The 23868-nt window shown below is 34.4% G+C and overlaps 1 protein-coding gene across 1 annotated transcript in view; it reads right to left on the reverse strand.

Moving 5' to 3' along the window:
* The window catches only part of LOC134756196 (cell adhesion molecule Dscam2-like), a 224288-nt gene extending 201031 nt beyond the window's left edge, over window positions 1–23257 (reverse strand). Inside the window, exon 1 of the mRNA XM_063693024.1 lies at window positions 23086–23257. Coding sequence (XP_063549094.1) covers window positions 23086–23128 — 43 coding nt within the window. The 5' untranslated portion in view covers window positions 23129–23257. The remainder of the gene's footprint in view (window positions 1–23085) is intronic.
* Between the last annotated feature and the right edge of the window lie 611 nt (window positions 23258–23868).

Raw genomic sequence — 23868 nt, forward strand, 5'->3', positions numbered from 1 at the left:
ATGTGTGCTTTCCAGTTGAAATTATGATCAATATGCATACCTAGATACCTATAAGTGTTTACGTATTCTAGCGGTTCACAGTTACATTTGTTATCCTTTTGGTTGTGCAAGCAATCGTATCCGTGTCCTATCACACCTATCTCATTATAATTAACCGACTTAGCCCTGCGGTTGTATGGGGAATATATGTGCATACTTTTTGTTTTTGATAAGTTTATAATTATTCCGTTATCGTGGGCCCATTTAGCAATCTCGTCGAAGTCGCTTTGGATACAACTGTGAGCCTCTGATATATCTGCTGCTAAGAGTCCCCGGCAAGCTCGGCCGAATTGCACCTTCCCATACAAACGTAAAATTTTAACAATATATTATAATAGGTAAATTCCTGATCAGTAATATTTAGTAGGTCATTGGTAAATAAATTAAACTATCTTGATCTTAGAAATTTTGATATAAAGCTACTGGTGATTTTAGCCTAGGTATTTTTATTCAAAACGTTATCGTCGTCTTTAAGGTGATTTTAATTGCTAAAATATAATTCTAATACTTCTAATAAGACTTATTATAAAGATACATTACATTTAAATTTACTAACAAAAAAAAACTTAAATACAAATGAATATAATAAATTAATTAGTCAAAAAAAATAATATGCTAAATACTTTACATAATTGAGACTTCGAAGTTTTGTTTAAAGGCATCCTGATGTATGTAATCAAAAACTGATGTTACATGAAATCAATTATGCTAATCAAATTTCCCTTTATTCTCTTCCGTACAAGTCAGTACAGTGATTATCTTTATGGCATGTTATAGTTGTCATGTTGTGTTATGGCCTTTAGCCTTAGTATAATAAAGCCAGAAAGGTTAAAACTATTCCATTATGACAGATTATCCATACATTTTACTATCGATCTTACTATAGGGAATCGGACTTTAATTAAAATAAACATTGATAACATACATTCAAAAACAAGCATAAATAACTTACTTTATTTTGCGCTTTAAACTATGTTAAGAGATCTATCTATTCATGTTTTGTCATCAGCTTTATAGATCTAGGTTTCTAAACTTTGTTCTTCACACTAAACTTCGTTAAGGAGTTCTTATACCAACCAGTGAAAAAACAAAATGTAAGTATTTCATGTCCGTTAAAAAGCATGAGCACACTAATAATATTTGACCAAACTGCCGGTGCTTGTATGTTATTGCATGGTGTTTGCGCTGGCAGCGCGCCCGCGGCTGATGGAACGATCCGAACGATAGCAGACGCTCTAATAATGCTACCTGTGGCTGTTGCTCTATTTACCAAATGTATGAGAGGGTTTGTTGTTGGTGACCCGTTGTGCTAATTTAGGAGACGCATTGCGACACTTCATTAACATCACTAGAATTTGGGCCAGTGTAGTCACCACCAACCACACTTGATGGACTGTGGACCTGACTCCGCGATAAACTATGTAATTTTCCATACAAAAAAAATAGAAAAATATATCAACATTGACAAATGGTTTGGTGCAACCGAACCTTAGCACTTTTCTTGGCAAAACAAGTGGCATTCTTAAAGTTATTCATTAATAAACGAAAAAAAATGTGCAATCGCCCACAGATAATTTGTTACAAGAATGAAGTTCAGATGAAAATCGTCTCATGATTTCCTTACTAGGTTTAACTAGTACTGTGCTTGACAATAAGTGTTTAAAGAAAATATAATGTGCTGTTATCCTCCGATAAGACACAAATCAATGGGACCTCACGGCTTCACGGCTTCGGTGGCCTTGCCGTGAGGCCCATTAAAAAGACCCTAATTCGCTAGCTTTCCTGGGTGTCATGCTTCAAAACTTGTATCACCGAATTAGGCGTGTCACCAAATTATGCGAGTTTACCCTAGGTATATTACGTTTGCCTCACTCTATAATATAGCAGTGTTGGGAGTAATTAATTACTTCTGTAATTTAATTACTAATTGAATTACATGTAATTTAATTGCTCGTAATTGAAATACATGTAGTTCAATTACTTGCAATTCCCCTTGTACAAAATCTCGAAATTAAACCTTTTTTTTTTCAATATGTAAGGTAAAACATTGTAAGGTTAGTCAAATTCAAAGCTCTTTCATAATTTTAAGAATATATGCGACAAAGATGATCAAAATATTATTATACAAATGTAATTGTAGTTTAATAAAGTAATTAATTACAAATTTTAAGTAAAAAACGTAATTAGTAATTCGATTAATAATAACATGTTGTATTGTTAATTTAAAATTAATTTACTTTTTACAAGTAATTGTAATTAGTAATTGCAATTAGATTTTGTAATTGCAATTGTTAATTTGTAATTCAATTACTTTTAAGAATCAAAAGTGGTAGTAAAGTGTGTCCAAAGAGAAATATAGCAATGTATTAAAGCTGTATTTTGTGGTAGCTACTTTCTTTAATATTATAAATATATTTACACGCTAAAAATACACTCATTTTGCCAAAAATACTTCTAGGTATTGAACATCACTGACTGGTCTATATATCTACATACTTCCCAGTGCTGAGCACAAGTCTTATTTCATTATAAAAATAAGTCTTGGGCTTTAGTACTCTAACGCGGATTGGGGATCTCACACGCACCTTTACATTTATTACATGCATGCCTTACAATGTTTCCCTCAAACAAATCCAGACAAACACATTAGTATGAGCCGGAATTTGAACCCACGACCTCATAACAGCTCATATTTAAGGCGGCAATAACCGTACCATAAAAATAACAAATAACTTCCAAACCAAGCTACTTCTAAATTCTAGTGGAAGCCAAGGCTTAAAAATAGACGTGTCGCCGCAGAGGGACGACACGAGCGACAAACGAGAGCATTATGTGGCCCATTACCAGCCCTATCGCTTGCTTCCCTAGATCTGCGACCTCTACGGACGATGCTAGGGTTGTCTTATTTTCAAATTCTGTTCAATTTATATTAACTTACCTAAAAGTAATTAAAAATATTAGTAAGCTTGCTCACCAGGCAATTGATACTCAATAATGTATAGTAGGCCAGGAAATGAATGCTCAAAAAAATTTATAGAGGGTAATGCTCGTAACACAATTTTTGACTTCGTACCTTTGTTTGAACTAGTTAGGAGGTGAACACATCAAATGTGCCGGCCGTAGCCCTTGAGCCGGGGGAGATAGGGGGTTTGAAGGTTCCATTTTTCTGTTTTTCGATTATATCTCGGAAACTATGCGTCTTTTAGCGACATGGCAACTTTTACACAATGAAAGGTGATTAAATTTGTTACATGTTTTAGTCAAGTTTTTCGATGTATTGTATAGTTTTTGAGATATCCGCTCTTGAAAGTTTATTTGGGGCTCTCAATTTTATGATGACTTCTACATCAGTGAAGTGAAGTGAGTGAAGGTAATTTTGAACACATCGCCCGCTTAGCAACTTCTGCTGCTGACTGTACGATTTAACTAAAATGTCGTAAAAGATAATGATTTTTTTGCCAGATATGATAATGTATACGGTAGACCTGTAGGCCTAGCACATGATTGGCGCGACAGTATCTCGCCGCGAGATAGACTACCTGTCTTTTACTAACTGTATGAATTAATGGGGGACGGGTAGTCTATCTCGCGGCGAGATACTGTCGCGCCAATCATGTGCTATCCCAGCTGTGGCACGAAGATTTATACATATAAGACTTAAATTTGATGTTTTGTCGTCATTCGATTAATAGTTATCGTTCGATTTGAGTTGAAAATTTACGTAGGTAAAGCTGTCGGATTTTTTTAAAAATTTAATTTAATTGTTTTACATATGTAATTTTACAAGAAATAACTATTTTAATTCCAAGAAATATTTCAGAATAGAGCATAAAACAAGAAAAAAAAAACATAAAACGTAACAAACGTGTTCAATATAACAAAGTCAGTATCTTGCAAAATTTCAAGTGCTTTCTTTCAACAATCGTCCAGCCGCAAACAAATCGCATAACATCAAACAAATAGCATAGCTTTGTGTTGTAAGTTACAGTATAATCTTTGAATGTTAAAATGTTATATAAACACAGAATATTTCAGTTCATTAGAGCGGCCCTACCTCCGCAGATCCCGGCTTACGTCGGTTGTGGTCGCAAGATCGCTACGTGACGCGTTACATTTCAAAGCGGTTAGTGGTCACCATTCTCACTTCTATACCAGTACCATGAGTCACTGACAGTGTCAAAACTGACATATAATTTAACGTTTACGTAATTCACTTTCTATACATCTCGCTCGCACTAATATGTCAGTACGAGCGAGATGCATAGAAAGTAAATTACGTAAACGTTAGAGTATATGTCAGTGCCGAACTGATGGTAGCCGTACAGATCCCTTGAAATAGTGTCACCTCAACGTACGTTCGCCTAAACTGAATAATATTATACAAATTAAAAAAAAAAATTTAAAGCGGTGATATCTATGAAATTTTTACTTATTTATTCTGTTTGTTGTTGCTACTAACAATAAGCACGGCTTATAATGGCTAAATGCATTCCTTTTTACGAATGTTCGATAAAAAAAAATGCAATTCACGTTACTTTGTTCTGAGGAACATTTGGAAGACAAACATGATTAGGAAAATACCCTAACGTTACATAGCGTTGTTCGAAAACAACAAAGAATCAAAATCCATTATACGGATTCCGGTAACAAAAGTAAAAAAGACAACTACACATCTATGTTTCCTTCCATCCGTACTCGATAGCTATACATAGATCTTTAGATTGTGCCGAACCTGAGTAATCCATAGGAAAAGTAAAGTTTATCTTTCTCTCTACTGACTTTGTTTCTCATTTGCATAGATGCACTTTTATATTTGCGGATCTCTAAAATATTCACGAAATATTGATAATATAATCAAAATCTTACGTAACAGCAATTTAAAAAAAAGCATTATTAATCATAATTAAAATGGGTCATCTTTGCAAGCTTTTCGAAACGTAACCGTTGTAATGCTGCTATGTTATTTTTTATGCAATGATTATTATATTTTTTTAATGAAGTACGGAAATGTTTCATACTCGTATAGGTACTGCATGCGCCCCTGCTGGGTACAGGCGGTACAGCTGAGTGCAATGACACTACGTACTATCGATGTAATGGATTTATTTGCAATGCGGTTAGAGCACTCCGAACGTGGAAATGTACAAAACAAAAAGGATGAGTAAACGAAGTAATCCTTTTTCATCAGTTTTAATGAATCCTTTTATCAAGGATTTGCCACACTGAATGCGTTCTGCGGTCAGCGGTCAGGTCAAACCCGCATTATGTATGAACAACGTTGACAGCAACCTGACCGCTGCCCGCAGAACGCATCCAGTGTGGCAAATCCTTTACGGATTACCCCCAAATTGACAATTACACGAACGACGAATTTCTATTAAGAATCACAGTTTTTTTTAAGCCAGACAACGTTCGGCATGAAAGGCAATTTTGAACAAGTTTACGGTACCTTAAAAGGTGGCATAAAGCCTGGAAATTCGAAGCAATCGAATCGCGAAACTTGTGACGGGAGTAATGGCCATTTATCTCAATAACTGAAAATATACTTTTATTTAAAATTTTGCTTATCACATCCCTTGGCAATATCACTAGCTATTTTATTTTATACTAAAATTTTACTGCTGTGATATACAGGGTATATCATTACCCTTGTATACCACTGTTTTTTTTAATGAGACATGTTTTCGTGTTTTTTAGGGTTCCGTACCTCAAAAGGAAAAAACGGAACCCTTATAGGATCACTCATGCGTCTGTCTGTCAGTCTAATTTTTTTTTTATAATTTTATGATAAACAGTTTAGAAGTTATTCAAGAAAATAGGCAAAAAATGACCATTCTCCCCCCCTTTATCTCCGAAACTACTGGATCAAAAATTTGGAAAATAATACACAAAATAGATCTTTACCTATAGATCACCGGAAAACCTAGTACAAATGTGCAGTCAAGCGTGAGTCGGACTTAATTACTTCGTTTTTGATCCGACCCCTACGGGTTTTATAAAGACATAAAAAATACATTGTTTAAATTGTGTAATGTACGTAACCCTTGAACCGCGAGTCCGACTCGCACTTGGCCGGTTTTTTTTTCTATCGAGCCAACTTTACCTTTATAAGTTTTGGTTAGTCTGTCCTTACAAATATAGTCTAATTTCCGTGTGATTTTTTCATGGCATTGATTAAAACGTGTGAATATGCAATATAAAAACTACATTTTTGCATTATCTTATCCTATGGTTTTCATTTTTACATCAGCTCCTTGTACTTATTTTCCCGAAATGGGCAAACTGTTGTACTCTTTTCTATATTTTGATGCGATAATGCGATCTCATTGTACACAGTTTTGTCAATAAATTAATCTTATCTTATTATATACTTACTTATTAGTTTGGCGCTCCTATGGAATGAGTATATATTGTCATTTCCAAGTCGATGCGAATATAGCATGGTCGGAGTTTGCATATTCATACCACCCAGCAGCCACGACTAGCGTATATACAATTTTGTATATATGTACTAGTTAAATCAATATTTACATTCTGGTGTACAAGTGAAAACAATAACAGGCAATAGCCTGAGCCATCTATTGTGGGCGTCAGATACATTGGGTGGATGTATTCGTAGCTGCAATACATCGCTGCAACAAGGGCTGCGGCTAAGAGGCTGAGATGATCGTGCGCGAACAAAGGTTTAGTCGGCATGCGATAGCATGTGAGTCCATAGTGTCACGAGAATTTTAAATAAAGGACTTATCACACTTTGCTAAATTTAGGATTGTAAATGATTTAGAATCCTAAATTAGTAAAGTGTAATCGCGTTTAGCAAGTAAGGATATCCTAATTAGGAGCAAGGATGTTTCTGACAAGGTGAATGATTTAGGATAGGTGTAATAATAGTGCAGTCAGTCGCCTACGGCGGGCGGACGTGTCTAAATTTAGAACTGTCGTGACTAAATTTAGAACAGTGTAATAAGCCCTTAAGGGCTGATTTTGTTTTTTTTTGTGGGTGGGTAGATGGAGTTTCTTTATGTACAGTATAAACGCAATTTTACCGTATGTCCTAAAAAATCTTATCTGAGTTACGCAAACGTATGGGATTTTTATTATAGCCCAACGGAAAATTACATAGCTAAGTTTTTTTTTCGGAACTAGTTTTGATTTCATGTTTATGTCGCAATGAAAAGCTTCATACGAGGCACTTTATTGGAACACTTTTTTTCTTCTAAGTTTCAAACAAGCCCATGATACTTAGTAAAAATAACAAAAAAATTGCAAATTAAAAAAAAACTAGTTATTGGATATCGCTTACGAAGAGTGCTGGTATAAATACGTTGAATAATTTTAAGAGCCCGATTTTTAATTGAATGATACTATGTTAAACCAAAACTCGCCTTACTGGCGTTCTCAGAAAAATCAAAAGATTAACTTTTGTAAGGTAGGTATTCTCGTTTTCAGTCAAGTTATATTTATTAAAACGCATTTTTCGTTTTTGAAATGGATCGCTAGTTTTGTAAGTTCTGCTGACTACCTTGTATATATAAATATTATAAATAGTTGTCCAATCATTGAACAAATTTTACCCATTTTAGATACTCCTGAAATTGTAAATTTAGGGATATCATTTCTCCTTGCTCCAAAAACAACATTTATTTGGTTGTTGCATGTAAGAAAAGTAAGCCTTGGAATAAGAAACAATATAATCATTAGGAGGAGTCCAGAAAACTTGCCTAGATTTGAGACTTGAACCAATTAATAACATAAAATGCCTAAAGTAAGGCCTCCTGGAAAATTCATCTGGACCCCCTACAATTAATTACGTAGGTTACCTAGAAGTTCTATAGCATTTTTCCACGACATGACCTAGAAAGTAAAAAAAAAGTTAGATATCGTGTCGTCTGAGACAGTGCACCCACGCCGCATTGATGCATTGTCGCAAGCACTCCGTCTTACACAGAACGGAACCTAAAGCTGACCAAACTGCTCTTTAAAACAATAAGCACAAAGTTCAAATTAGTATAGCTTTCTTGTTTTTGTAGAGGTAGCTACTATGAGTATTGAATGGTTGGGTCCTTTTGCGTTCTATTTACCACCTGACTCTTTATTCTGAAATACTGCCATTCGGTTTGTTAATACTAAAAATATATCTGAAGTGTAGGTGTATCTTTCTTTTTTTTTACTTGAGTCTCAAGAACTGGAAAATAAATCCCGCCGGGTGCAGCCTAAAAATTTGTTTTAAATTCCCTTACCTTGCGATGTCTACAGGAAAGACGCAAATGAGGTAACCAATCTATAAAATGTGTATAATCCAATTAGGTTAAGTTATTAGCATAAAAAAGAGCATACCTCTCGCCATCAAACTTCACAGTATGGCGAGTTATGTAATTAATAAAATGTAAAAAAAAAAACTTGTTCAAAAACTAAAGAAACATTTTCTAAAATTTTTTACATTGAGTACGTCGAATCCGCAAATACCATGCCGATAGCCAAGTAATTTATCTATAGGACAATGTGAAAACAGTAGTAGAAAACAGTTATGTTAGGTTTTAACTGCTATCCAGTCTCACCATTGCTCGAAATATATAGCTGAAGACACGTGCGTTTGCGCCGACGTAGGTTGAAAGTTTTTATGGCGGTTCCCTGAGCCAGAAGGCGAAAAATCTCCTTATATGATCATATTTTTCTAAGAGACGTTGATATTCGTAGACGTGGATAAAATATATGTAGTTCTAGATTATATTATCTTTAATTTGTAAGCTTCCGATACACGAATTATGACACTTCGCTCGATACAATTATATTATAGCGTGCCACTGCAGCGCACCGCGCTGCTGCGGCACGCGCTGCTCTCGACCGCACTCTCTGTGCTCAACTCCGTACTCAACGTAGACCCGCAATGTGATCTGTTTCACTCTACATGCTTGAAAAATGTAAGAGATTAATAGAAAAATCCTAATGTGACTACTGCTATTTTTAAATTACAATATACTGTTTGTTAGAGATAATTATTGTATAATGTTCGACATATATTAATATTTGTGACGCTTTGGCTTGTTAGCTGTAAGTTACAGATGTATACTTAAATAAATAAACAATACAACTTCGCTCTTCCTGTTACTGTTAGTCATATTACAAACATCAAAATTATCGTAATGTGTAATAAATGTAATAATATGTAAAACTCATAATAATGTCTATATGTATACTCTAATAACTAATTCAAAGCTAACACTCACAGAACTGGATCCCAACTATCTGAACTACGGTTCCAAATACCGACAGCGAGTGTAAATTGCGGGTAATCTAGCTCTCGGAGAGGTCCAAACTATATACTTAACTTGTGTCAGTGCGAGTTATAGGAGAAAGCGGGTGGTTTAATTGAGAAATTACTGGATGGCATCTTATGAAATACACGCACTGTTATATTTATTTATATATTTAAACTTTATTGCACAATATAACAAATAAAGTACAAATGGTGGACTTAATGCCTAAAGGTCGGTGCTAAAGGCATTCTCTATTAATTCTATACTATTATGTAAAAGAGATGTCATTATAAATAGTTAACCCTTAATTTATAATTTATTTATAATTTATACAAATAAACGATTAATATAATATGATTTTTTTTAACTCACATCATGTTTTTTTAATATTAATATCAGAAATATGGGAACAACAAAACTCAGATAACCATCCTTAATGCCTGTCACCATCTTACATACTTTAATTTAGCATTATATGATATTTATGAATAAGGGTTAACGATAAACATAATTATTTTCTCATAAAAAACACAAATTAACTTGAACAAGTTTGGGAACAAATCAAATTATTTTATTAAATATTTTATTTTGTGTTTTTTAAGTAGTCACACTACTATATATAAATTAATAACTGCAATAGATGTCATATATTAAAGAAAAAGTGACGAAGCCCTCCAGTGGTGAAGGCCGGATTCGAACCGGCGTCTTTAGCTATTTTTCTTTAATATATGACATCTAATAGATTTTAACAAATTAACTTCTTACACTTAGACAAGAGCCTCGCAAAGCGAACTCAATGTGCCTCCTCACCACATCAATCGGCCTTCAGGGATGCATCATCGTTACACATCCGCATAATTTCCACTGTGGAAACAGTCCGTTTATCGATCGAAAGTCCCACAACATACAAATATACCTCTGATAACTAGGTACACGCTCTTATCACTCAAACAAGCAGTACGTTATTGCTTAATTCATATCTTAAATAAGTTGGTTTGTTCGATCCCTCGGAGGCCGTGAGCCAACAGGATCAAGTGTTTGAATATAATTTGGAAGCTGGGCATTTGCATATGGATATTTTGTTTGGGTTATGTGTAAGTAATTAATAGTTTCTGTTCTGGTTTTACATACACTTGATATTAAAGGGTGCGACTGAATGTGCCTATACTGCCTATAAAACAACCTAGAAGGTAATTTCTGAAAGTTGTATGTACTGTCCGCGCGCGAATTCCGTGCACGGCTGAGGAATGTTAGGAATGTTGGGCGTCATGACAGAGTAATGTCATTTTGTACGTACGGGCGCGGCGCACCCCCCCCCCCCCACTTCCTCGACCTCCGAATGCACGGAATTGGCGCGCGGACAGTAGTTGCAAGGTTCATCCAAGAGTGATTGTGTACTAAGTCTCTGTAAATAAATTCTGAACTGAATATAAATCACCGGGATAGATATAAATGATAACAGTTTTCCAAAAGTGAATTGTTATTTATGCTACTAGTAACTGAAGATACGCATATATACAGATACACACATATAAATGCAAAATAAATGCAACTGATAATATCATAAGAACGAGTTTTTCTACCTTACTTTATCTCAAATCATAACATAACATAATCCCAACCTGCGGAAGTGCTAAGCATTCCAAGGTGTTGAGAAGCACCCTTGATCAGACAATGGCTTATCTAACTATGAAGTTTCCAGTAAGATGCATCGTTGTTGTACCAAGGATAAGAACTCCCAGTTGTAATCGGAGCCGTAAGCCGGCGCCCAAAGCCTCGCATTAGCAGCCGCGTCACGAGGACGAATTTATAATTAATCCACGCTTACCAGCGTGGCTTGTGATTTTTAATTATAAACTAAGGAATATTCAACGTTTTATCAGGTGTAAATCGTGTTCTTGGCTAAGTTTTAAAAATAATTATTCAAAGCTTTTTGAAAAGGGTATAATTTTTATTAGTTTTATAAGGTAAGATAACCGGAGCAGAACGGGAAGGATATTAAAAATAATATCGACAAAAAGGAATTTAAGTACTAGATTGTACCGAGAGTTATTTTATGGTTATATTTAAATTTAAAATGTTCTGCTATATCACAAGTAGAATTGTCTACTTTACTGAGTCACTCTAAGGTACGTTATCAAATTATCTTTTCACATAGCTTTACTTCATTCCGTAATTTTTTTCATAAGATAATATTTCATTTATACATGAACCACTTCTGCTTTTGTTGAAATTTGGAGTACTTCCGTGATCTGATGATGCAGTCGCAAGGTCAATATGTATTCAAATGAACTCCTCGATGGAAAAAAAACAAACACGACAGCAATATTATAATAGTGTGTATTAAATAGGTACATATTTTTTGACAGTTACTCGTTCATGTATGTGTAGGTACAGTGTTACTTTCTTCTTCATAGACACGTAGTTTCTCCTGCATCACAAAATAAGCTTTCTAGTTGCTATCTATCTCATAGTACCTATCTGTCTTTCCTTGAAACATATTGGCTTTGCATATTTCTCAATTTAAGCATCAAATGAGCTTAAATGCTTACTAGACTACGCCTCGGAGTGAAATTTGTTTGCCTTCAAACTGATATCGCTAGAGAGGGTGGTGCATGGACCTGATTGGGAATGTGCTTGGTGATTATATTGGATTTGGCGTCTTGTTCCTGCTTTATGAGCTGCCAAAGTGTAGGAGCGCGACATGCTTAAACACTCATTAGATTGTTGTTATAATTTTAAGCTTTAAATACCTACTGTTTATTCTGCTGGATTGGTGTATTTCGTGCATTAGATGCTCAGATTTATATTTGCGAAGGGAGTTTCTTACCTCACAGCTTTAGACGAGTAGTTATAAATCTGAAAAGGTATCTCGCCAATTTTAAAGAGCATGCAGGGTAAACTCTGGGCCAAGTTTTAATGGCATGTCGTAACCTAGTATGGTAAGATTAGGACCGATCATAACTTGCAGGTTGTTCTCAGCTACAGTGTGTGTGCGATATAAAAAGATAATACTTACCTTGAAACCCTTACCTTGTGATAATACTTACTTACTTACTTACTTAGCTTGAAAATAGTAATCATACGAATATAGATGCTTAAAGCTTAGAATGACTAAAGCTAATATAGACACAAAGCTAAATGTTATATTATTTATTGTTGAAACTTTTCATTTTAATCATATCTAGATTTTAACGACAGCACTAAGATGTTCATGTTTAGGAAAGCACTGATTTAAACTTTCACGATTTTTACTCATTATTATTTACAACGTAGGAGGTAAATTTAAAACTTATTTTACGCGATTAAGTCCCGTCGTTGTAAATAATAATTAGGAAAGCACTATTACGAATGATTGATTATTCGGTCATATGAAGCCCAATAGCGGTATTTTGTAGATGGAATAAGTTTTTGGCAAAAATTTCATTTTGGATACAAGCTTTTATCGCTAACTGTACTTCTTTCCACAGGCAACTAAGACTCGTCTAGACAATTTTAAAAACTCCAAACACAATTAGGTTGCGTTGTTTTATCACAGAGTTCCTATGACCACCTCCTGTCTCCATCATCAGATCAGCTCGATGGTACCATAATATTGCACACATATGTATGCAAATTTTCAACATCATCGGAAACCGGGAAGTGGGTCAAATTTAACTTGCAAGATTTGACCCGTACAAACATATTATATACATACTTACTTACATATGTAGGTACATTTAAAGTTAATAAAAAGCTTGTAAAAACTTTACTATTAGCCAGATTTTGTCTATACTTTGGCAAGGTTCGCAGCACAAACATGTGATATGACTGATATGAGGTTAGACTTGCTTGTATAATATTGTGGTTGTTTTAATTTGTTCACAAAATGGTTTGTACTTCTATACTGTGTACAAAGGGAAAATCGAATATCACAGAAAACGTGTTAACATCAATTAGCCGAATGATTCCAGTAACATAATAATGAGCGAGGAGCAAACAGAACGCTTGATCAATAAGCTGGCAGCTGGCGGAGTGTCAGTGTCACGCGGCGGGTGATTTATCGACGTGTACCTATGTGTGTGTGTTAATGTTTAACTGGGATGATGACCAGTTAGTAACGCTATTCTGCAGTGAAATACCTAAATAATGTTTGCCGGTTTTGTTACAGTCACAATTCTAATTCTAGTCTAGTTTAAAAAAAAGGTTTTTGGTTGCGATAGGATGCTACTCTAAAGGCGTCTGATAATATGTCACTATGGGATATGATAAAGGATTTTTTTATATTAAAAAAGTAACTAAGGTACACTTCTGGGTGCTCCTCACTGTCTTAGTACATGTCAACTTTAAACTTAAGTTACCTACTGCCAATAGAGGTTAGAGCAGGATGTTATCTGGCAGAGCATTAGTATGTCGAGCACTGGGACGTTTACCTTAGTTGAGAATCAGAATCTACACAGTAACCACATCTACATGATTAATGTAGCAATAGTGGCAAATTCAATATTTTAATAGTAGCACTGGAAAACAAAGTTTTCAGTTCTACTAAGTTTATTCCGAGATATTTAATATAACAATTGCATAAAAAAAGAAAATGGGATAATGTAATTTGACAGATTTGAAGTTTAAAAATTGCTAAAACCACGTTCACAAGATTTGTCATATCCATCATATACGCTATTAAGTTAAATTGGATTCCAGTTAACAAACCCTCGTTACTTAACTTTTTATCTCGATATGTTCAACCAAGCCTAAGTAAATAAAGAGTCACTATTTACAATGTCAACCGCTACAATAGACTCTTAAGGTTCCTTTGACATTGTTGTGAGGATCGACGCCTTGCACACCGTGTCCATGCAAACAACCTGCACGGTATTTATATAGTTGATCGCATGGCCGTGTGCGTGTGGCCGCCGCTGGCCAAATATTTACAGGACTGATTGAACTCGTTACTCTTAGCGCTCGTTCATTGATAACGAACACTATTAAGCGTAAAGTGCTACCGTTCAAGTGCAGTCGACGTCAAAGATAATGTTTATATTTGCACCTTTATCCATTGGGTGGCGTATTTTAAATATACTTTCAACATTGAGTCAGAAATAATACTGTAAATATAGGTAGAGTGCTTTACTTCTTACTTGCATTACTATATGGTTATAAGTAAAGAAAATAGTGTTTTTTGTGTATATTTCTTTACACATTTATGTAGGTACCTATACTTCTTTTTCGACTGTTTCGAAAATTTGTCAGGATCCTGAATTTTCACTTCCTTCGATCTTAGCACACCTCATTCATTTGTGTTTAGTATCAAAATTCACTTCTTAATTTGATGAAATTATAGAAATATAATTATCGCAATAACTACATGATTTTTGGCAAAATCATACTATGGTTATCTACAATACCTATATGACGTTATATTATTACATACAAAAATTACAATATATAGAAAGTTTGAAACTGCCATAAATATATTAGGTACACAAATAATTCATTTCTATCTCTTTTTGTTTACATACAATCCCAAATTAATTGGAGCATAGGTTTAGCAAATAATATCGGTTCCAAATAAACGAAACTTTTAATTAACGCTGTAACTTGTTCTGTTTTTTTTTGTTCAAGCCAAAATCCACTCAATCTTCTCTAAAATAGGGTTAAAATTAGATTTGCGTCTGTAGGACGGCCAATACGCAAATATTTGCCGGACGTGTGGCGGCCATGATGGGTCAACTGAAGCGTTTAATACGGGCGCAAACGTGGGTGTGGGCTGTGAGTGGGGTGGGCAGTGGGCAAGTGGAGCACAAGGCCTCAACAAAGCCTGACGGACACTGATACGAGGAACTTTTCTTCGCGAGTTTAACGAAGCGGATATTATTATAGAAATGTTCGCTCGCTTAAATAATATTCAAGTTTTATGTAGGTTTCAACTACAATGCAGTCATCTTCCTGAACTTTGAACATAGCATAAGTATGGATCGTATTTTAATTGTCACAAACAATTTTGGCCGTATAAGGATTAAGTTCACATTATATCATATGATATTAAGTTTTATCAAGACAAGATTTAGCGACCTCATTCGATACTTTGAACATAAAATTGTATTCTATATTCAATAAGTAACATTGACATTCTATTGTGTTTTTTCATCAATCGGCCCAAAAGCCAGCTAGAAAAAGGTTCAAAATCTTTGACATCACTGTATTGAAGGAACTACATGCCCTCTCTATTTTCCTGCTTTAAAAAAAACTTGGAAATTCGGATTTTTTTATCATCTCGCTATAAAAATATCAAAGTGTACAATTATGTTTGTTATTAGTTTTAATACAAGATTTAGTTTGTAGTTTATTGTAGTAAAACTATACACTAAATAACAGCGTAGTTAAGTAATTAAGTTAAAAACGTATCTGCATCAAAGCCAGTACTTGACGTAGAGGACGAGCCGCTGCACTCACCATGATTCACGTACAAATTTCAGACGTTTATAATAGACACATCTGCCATGCACGTTATCAGCCTGCGGCGTATATCATTAAAAATGTTATAGTTGGTTGGGTATGCAGCCGGATAGTTATTTACTGTCCATGATGACGGCCTAGACTTTTTTATTTACTTCTAACGGCCGGCTAGCAATCATCGTCATCTCAATGTCAAAGCTTGACGTTGTACAATTAATTGAATCGTATGAAAGTAATTAACCATAATTTGACCAAACTTTTATACTGCAAGCAATATAAACATGTAAATTAGTTATCGGAAACGAATGTTTCAATAAGATTAAGGGGCTTACAAACACAAAAATCGATTGAGGTCGTTTTTTAGTTAGTGAATAGTAAAAATACGATACAAGTGCGAAAAGTAAGAAATTGGCAACGAGTGGCGATAAAACACGACCGAAGGGAGTGTTTTAAATCGACACGAGTTGCGAATTACCTCAAAAAAACGAGACATTTCATAATATAAAGAAAACATTACCGTACTAGGGCGGTAATTTAGCACCATATGAACTGTAGAAACTATTTTTATTACATTTTATCGAACATCCAAGTAATTATTAATTTTTAAAGCCAATAATTGTAGGTTTCTTTCACGTTTACCAAACTGAAATTATCTAAATACCTAGCTAAAATCGTTACATATTAACATTAAAAATATCACAGCACTCGAAACATTTTAATTCCAAACCAAAACAAAGAAAAATCCACATTTAAAACTCAAATCGCGAAATCCTTTTTGAAACTGCACTCAGGCAGTATGATGCATGTAATTAAAAAGTGGACTGCGTTACATATGATAAGCTAGTATAACTTGAACTCGCGCCAAGTGCATTTTGCGCGGATTACTTACGGACTTGGGAGGCCTGTTGATGGTGGTTGGTGGTGGGTAGGGATGGGAAGGAGGCAACCGCGAGGCTTTGATATTGCAGCGGTATGATATGATGATTTACGCTGAAGAGCTGAGAACTTATTGGAAATTATTTGCTGCCGGAATTATGGGGTAAAAGCGGACTTAGCGGGGTTAGCGCCGGGTGCGTGAAATGGAAATTGCAGATGAAGCTAATATTAGCTTTTAAATTGAATGTGCCTTTTCTTAATTTTACCTCTTCAAAATATAATATGTAATTATCATCTTTAGGTACGTACAATCTATGAATATCTTAAGTAGTTCGCTAACGTGAACTTAGTACAAAAGTACTCGTAGTTATTGAACTGTACTCTTTCATCGGAAAGGAACTGATTGATAGCAAATTATAAAAAATATATAAATAATTTCCGAGTATGTTATTGGCATAAGCTAATATAAGTTTATATAAGCCACAAGCTAACAGCATTTCAGCTTCAAGCCTTAATATAGTATGATGAAAGTATTTTTAATACTCACGAAGAACATTTATGAACTGTGTGACGTGAGATCCCAAAAATGTAATTACAACTTCATTAAATGAGAAACACTCGTGCAATGAATTTGTTTACGCTAGTGTATTTAGTTTTGGTTGTGTAAATAATTATTATAAAATAAAATGAAAATTTCGCAATTAATGTTATTGAAATATTAATTTACACAATTGAACATTATGTATAATTAATGATAAAATGCTACGAATGAATTTGAAATAACTCAATAAATACATTCGTGCATAGCATTGTCCCGCTCACACACAGGAGCGACGTGCGGACTCGCATCAGTAATGTTGTGGTTACCACGTTTTCTGAATTTATCAAGTCATGATAAGTAAGTCATTGCAAGACAGAGACAACATTAATACTAGAACAACAATTGTCATGCGCCGCAGGCTCTCATCCCTTAGAACAACGGGGCGGTTCGAGGGAGAATTTAAAAATTTGATAGCGATCTGCGAGTTAAAAGCGGAAGGCGCTGACATATTTAAAGATATAATAATAGATAACTAGGATATAGGAAAAGCTGACTTTACGGATATGAAATTTTTACCTAATTATAGCCAAAATCAAAATTGTACGTACAAAAAATGGATATGTTTCTGCTTAGTGATTCAGATATCAATTTTACTATTATATTTCGTTTGATCATCATTATATATCAATACTATAGTAAAAAAGTTTCTAATACAAACATCTGACCGTCCAGCATAAGTTGCGTTCTCGCGCGCGAGTCCATACTTGAAGTCGCTCAAGATGTATGAAGTTGCGCGCGAGAACGCAACTTATGATAGCAGCAGGTCAGCCGGGCTAGCACATGATTGGCGCGAGAGTATCTCGCCGCGACATAGACTACCTGTCCCTCTTTGATTCATACAGTTAGTAAAAGACGGGTAGTCTATCTCGCGGCGAGATACTGTCGCGCCAATCATGGTCTCGGCCTACTGGTTAACCTTATATTCATTGCTGACATAATAATAATAATAATAATCGAATGAAAGTTTAATAAGACTGTTTTCCAGTTTCGATTACTTAATTGAAACTGCAATACAAGTTTGAAGTGCGATTTGTGGTCGCTAAATCACCTCTGCCGCCTATATAAGTATTTATTTTCTTCAAGAATTCCAACGCTAAAAGATGTTTGTAATAGCTTGACCAATATTGCCGCTTAATTTTATATGAAACCCTCTTGAAGTGAGTTCTAGTAAAAATATTACAATGAAGGAAATATTCTAACTAATTAGTTACGCAAACGTAGACTATTCTAACTGATTAGTTACGCAAACGTAGACTATTCTAACTGATTAGTTACGCAAACGTAGACTATTCTAACTGATTAGTTACGCAAACGTAGACTATTCTAACTAATTAGTTACGCAAACGTAGACTATTCTAACTGATTAGTTACGCAAACGTAGACTATTCTAACTGATTAGTTACGCAAACGTAGACTATTCTAACTGATTAGTTACGCAAACGTAGACTATTCTAACTAATTAGTTACGCAAACGTAGACTATTCTAACTGATTAGTTACGCAAACGTAGACTATTCTAACTGATTAGTTACGCAAACGTAGACTATTCTAACTGATTAGTTACGCAAACGTAGACTATTCTAACTAATTAGTTACGCAAACGTAGACTATTCTAACTGATTAGTTACGCAAACGTAGACTATTCTAACTGATTAGTTACGCAAACGTAGACTATTCTAACTAATTAGTTACGCAAACGTAGACTATTCTAACTGATTAGTTACGCAAACGTAGACTATTCTAACTGATTAGTTACGCAAACGTAGACTATTCTAACTGATTAGTTACGCAAACGTAGACTATTCTAACTGATTAGTTACGCAAACGTAGACTATTCTAACTGATTAGTTACGCAAACGTAGACTATTCTAACTGATTAGTTACGCAAACGTAGACTATTCTAACTGATTAGTTACGCAAACGTAGACTATTCTAACTGATTAGTTACGCAAACGTAGACTATTCTAACTGATTAGTTACGCAAACGTAGACTATTCTAACTGATTAGTTACGCAAACGTAGACTATTCTAACTAATTAGTTACGCAAACGTAGACTATTCTAACTGATTAGTTACGCAAACGTAGACTATTCTAACTAATTAGTTACGCAAACGTAGACTATTCTAACTGATTAGTTACGCAAACGTAGACTATTCTAACTGATTAGTTACGCAAACGTAGACTATTCTAACTGATTAGTTACGCAAACGTAGACTATTCTAACTGATTAGTTACGCAAACGTAGACTATTCTAACTAATTAGTTACGCAAACGTAGACGAGTCGTGTTCTTGAGCAATACGTTGAAACATACTCTATTTTAACTCTCCTTTTGATTGGTCTTATACTAACTCTCCCGAGCTAGTAGCATGCAGCGTAGGCAAAATACTCCTCAATTGCTACTGGCTCCCGCTTCCGCCTATAACTAAAGCCCTAGATAATGTCGCCCCGCGGTCACGTCTATTCTGCATTATGCATCGAAACACTAGCTTTTTACTAGTAATGGAATTTTTGATACCGCATCGGTCTCCACTTCGTTGCTAATGCGGACTAGAAAGAAGTCTCCATTGTGTTGTATTTTTAACGTTGGCGTTCGAGAAACTTCTTTAATATAAGTAATCTATATTATTTACTGTCCGTTTTTTTTAATAACAACACCGACTAGAAATAATCATTCCTGTTTTTTTTTTTCAATTCTTGGAAAATTTGTAAATTTTTAAAGAATTAATTAAATGCAAATATAAATAAACATATACACCCAGCCGTAAAATTGCATGACCACTATATGGATGAAAACATTTATAATGTGTCCAAAATATTTGAAAATAAAGAGGTACCTACTTACTATGAGTATATTGCTCGTTTCAATAGAGGTAAAAAATTGTAACAAGACATTGGATTGACGCTCATAATATATGTCCAAACAATAAAGTAACTGTATATGTAGAATAATATTATTTTTAAATTAATTTCACTATCTTCATACATACCATGAACCCTCCATGATGCTTTCAAAATCCGTAAATAATGGCCAACATTAAGATAAAACTATTTTGTTACAACAAATTTCTTATCTGTGAAAATGTAATTATTACGTTATTCAATTCAATTCAATTCAATTATTTATTTCAGGCAAATGCCCATATAATTTGTTAGTAATACAATTAAATTAATCTTAATATGCTAATGTTAGTAAATACACATTAAATTACAAATAAAAATATATATCACATTTATCTATTGTAATGATATCGAAATCGATTTTATAATTACATTAAAATTTAGAACATGTCAAGAAACATAAGTCGAGATGACGTTTTATTCGGAAATAAATATCAATTGCAATTGCATACAATTTTGACAAATCTCGCATGTTAGGTTAGTATCGAGCGATATGGCAATCAGCCGCCGACTCTAGTTTGTTTGTCCCTGAATAAATAAAAAAACTACGGATGCGTGACGTGCGTGAAAAAGTTTTCATTTACCGCCATTTTACGTACAGCTTATCTTTTCATTAGTTTGTAAGTATAACATTAATTTGTTTTGTTGTTTTTAAAATCAAACTATAGCAAAAATTTCATGTAAAATGAGCGATAAAGATATTTCGGAGATATTTGAATAGCGTTTCTGATGTTTGCAATTTAATGTCGTTGCTTATTTTATTATGAAATTTGATGGCCATCATGTTTGGGCTTGATTTATGTAGCTTTAGTACAGAACTGGTCGGCGGCGCCAGGTTATTCTACTTTCAGAACGTCGAGGAATGTCGGCAAATTTTGGAAATAATTCCAGGTATTTCCTGACAAAATTGCAGATTTCTAAAATGTAAATTAATGTTTTGATTTTTTCAAAGTAGGGTCTACAATCGTTGGAGTCGGTCTATAATCGGTCTATAACCGTTGGAGTATAGGCGTAGTAGGCAGTCAAAGCGCATTGAATGTTACAATTATTTTTAATTCTCTAATGTCATATATAAAACTGGACATTTTATTTTTGATTTTATTTAGATGTGATTTCAAGTTGATATGAGAAGCTATTCCAAGGAGAGTAAAAGCGTCTACACATTCTAGGGTTTGTCCGTTAAATGATAGATGAATATCTAATGTTTGTTTTTGGTAAAGCCTAAATTGTATAATTTTAGTTTATGCAAATTAACATTAACACAATTATCTCTAAATTGTGGTCAGTGAGTCAGTCTGTAAGTTTGGTCAATATAAATAGTTTACATGACATTGAAAACAGAGATATATTAAACTGTAATATAAGGTTAGTGAATATATCATAGAAAGTTTATAATATGTGTGTAGATAAAATAGTGTATGTAACTGTACATAACAAGGCATTTTTCTTAAATGGACCACACAAGTTTTCATCATGTAGCAGTCATATAAACTACTATTTCTAGTTGGATTATGTAATTACTGTTATAGTGTACTCGTAATAGTTAATTAAAACGTTATTTACATCAGCCTAATCTGATCGAATGTATTTAATTAAGCATTAGCACAAAGAGTTGCTGAAATTAATTAAATGTTTTCGAGAAATTCATTAGTGCTTAACTGTAACTGTACCTACATAAGTAATTGCGATAAGCCTTCTCGTACATAACGTACATTGTTGTCTGGTAATATAGGTATATATGTTATCTAAAATTGTGAGTATAATGGTAACTTGATATTTTAAACATGTCAGGTTCTTTTTTAACGAATAATTAATTCATTGTGTTGAAATTCGGTATGGGATGAGAATCGTATTTCAGTTATCAACATTTATTTTGTGAGTATGGTTTAAATGGAATTCATTATGGATAATAAATTAATCTTTAATAGTCCGCTGGTTCGTTGTAAAGGAAATAGGAATAACATTTATTTTTACTAAAATAAATATTACACAGTAAATTTTAATTCGTTTAAATACATGCAAACTAAACTATTTGTTAGCATACAAGCATGCACTCTGTACATTATCGGAGTTAATGTACTCGTAGGTAACAGATTTTGTTGGCATCTGACATAGGTGAAATAATATTAAACATGCTGAGTCGGGACCATTTCGTGGCTAATATCGGTCGTGTCATGTAATGTAATGATAAAAAAAAAATATGCGTTGTAATGTTATGTGTAAGTTTGCTTTTGGTTCTTCTTGTGTTATAATGTGCCACGAATAAACTATTTCTATTTCTATTATATTTTTACAAAAAAAATATATACAAAAACAAAATATTTAAGTATATAAACAGTTGAAATGTTCATGGTTGTCCTTAAAAAATCCGGGATTATGCAGTAAATAAGGTAAATAGACTTGTTTACATTATTTGGCTGGTTGCAAGAGGTTTTCCCGAGGGGCTACAGTTTGAGGTTCTTCAAAAAAGGAGTGTATTTCACTTGTAGAGGTTTTTAAAGGGTCGGTAGTTGCAGGCGTCCATAGGCTACGGTGACTGCTTAGTTGCTTACTATCAGGTGGCCCGTATGCTCGATTGCCAGCGATGTGGTATAAAAAACAATTGTCATTTCTATTTAACTCCTATACCTATAGATAAATATTTATTAAGTTTATAGATAACGTTATTACCTATATTATAGACAACGCACCCAGCCTAAGGCTCTAGAGCAGTCCAACTTAAAAAAAAAGTTTATGAAAAGGCAATAAATATGTCTCGGACACGAAATTTTCGCGCATAGATGCCGTGTGAACCATTTCCATAGTTGCCATACAAATTTTGTTGTCAGGGTACGATATTCGATAAAATCTCTAATACGGTATGCGAGAAAAATTACGCCATGCGAACGTAGCCTTAGGTACTTCTGGCCTCTGGAGCCTATAATATATCATTTCCATGCATGTTTTAATTTTGGTATTATAAATCCCCTGGACTTACCAGAAACAGCGAGCAGAACGGTGAGCAACGCCGCGCGCGTCATGGCCGGCGGCGCCCGCGCTGTCAACAACACATTTATTTTCAATTACTTGTATTCAATTACCCATTTTCCATCGAGGCTTTGTACATGACGTTTTAATGACAGCTAGTGATTCTGACCATTTTGTTACGTAAATATTTGAAATGCAAAATGGTGAATTACAAACATCATACGCTGATAACTGGAGAATAGACAAGTTATTGAACCGCTATTAGGCTCATATACCTAGATATTAAACGCGTGCTTTTTCATTATATTATACATAGAACTTGTTAGGTAATGAATGATAAATCGACTGACTTAAGAAGGTAACTGATTGCTAATAATATGTATGGAAACGGAGCCTTCTTAAATTTGTCGAGTAGATTTTACAACACGGACTGGCGAGCGCCCCGCCGCCCGTCTGCCGGGGACCCGGCCGGCCCGCCAGCGGCAGGCGAGAGGGGCGGCAGGCAGTATGAAAGACAGATTAATATGAAAGTTTCCTTTTTTTCGTCGCAAGTGTGTTGAAAAAAGTCGTATGAAACGCGTGTGCATTGGTCATTACACACATCGGCTTTCTTATTGCGCGCTCGCTTATAGCTCGCGCGCACAATATCGCCTCGTGTGTGGCCACCAACGTAGCACACTTGTATCACAATGTATATTTGGCCGGCGCGATGACCCAAAATGAGTCGACTCTTTTTTTATATATCGTAATGAACTAATATCATTTTAAACCACTTCTTCAAAGATATTGTAAG

The sequence above is a fragment of the Cydia strobilella genome, chromosome 3 (genome assembly GCF_947568885.1).
Source record: "Cydia strobilella chromosome 3, ilCydStro3.1, whole genome shotgun sequence".
Taxonomy (NCBI): domain Eukaryota; kingdom Metazoa; phylum Arthropoda; class Insecta; order Lepidoptera; family Tortricidae; genus Cydia; species Cydia strobilella.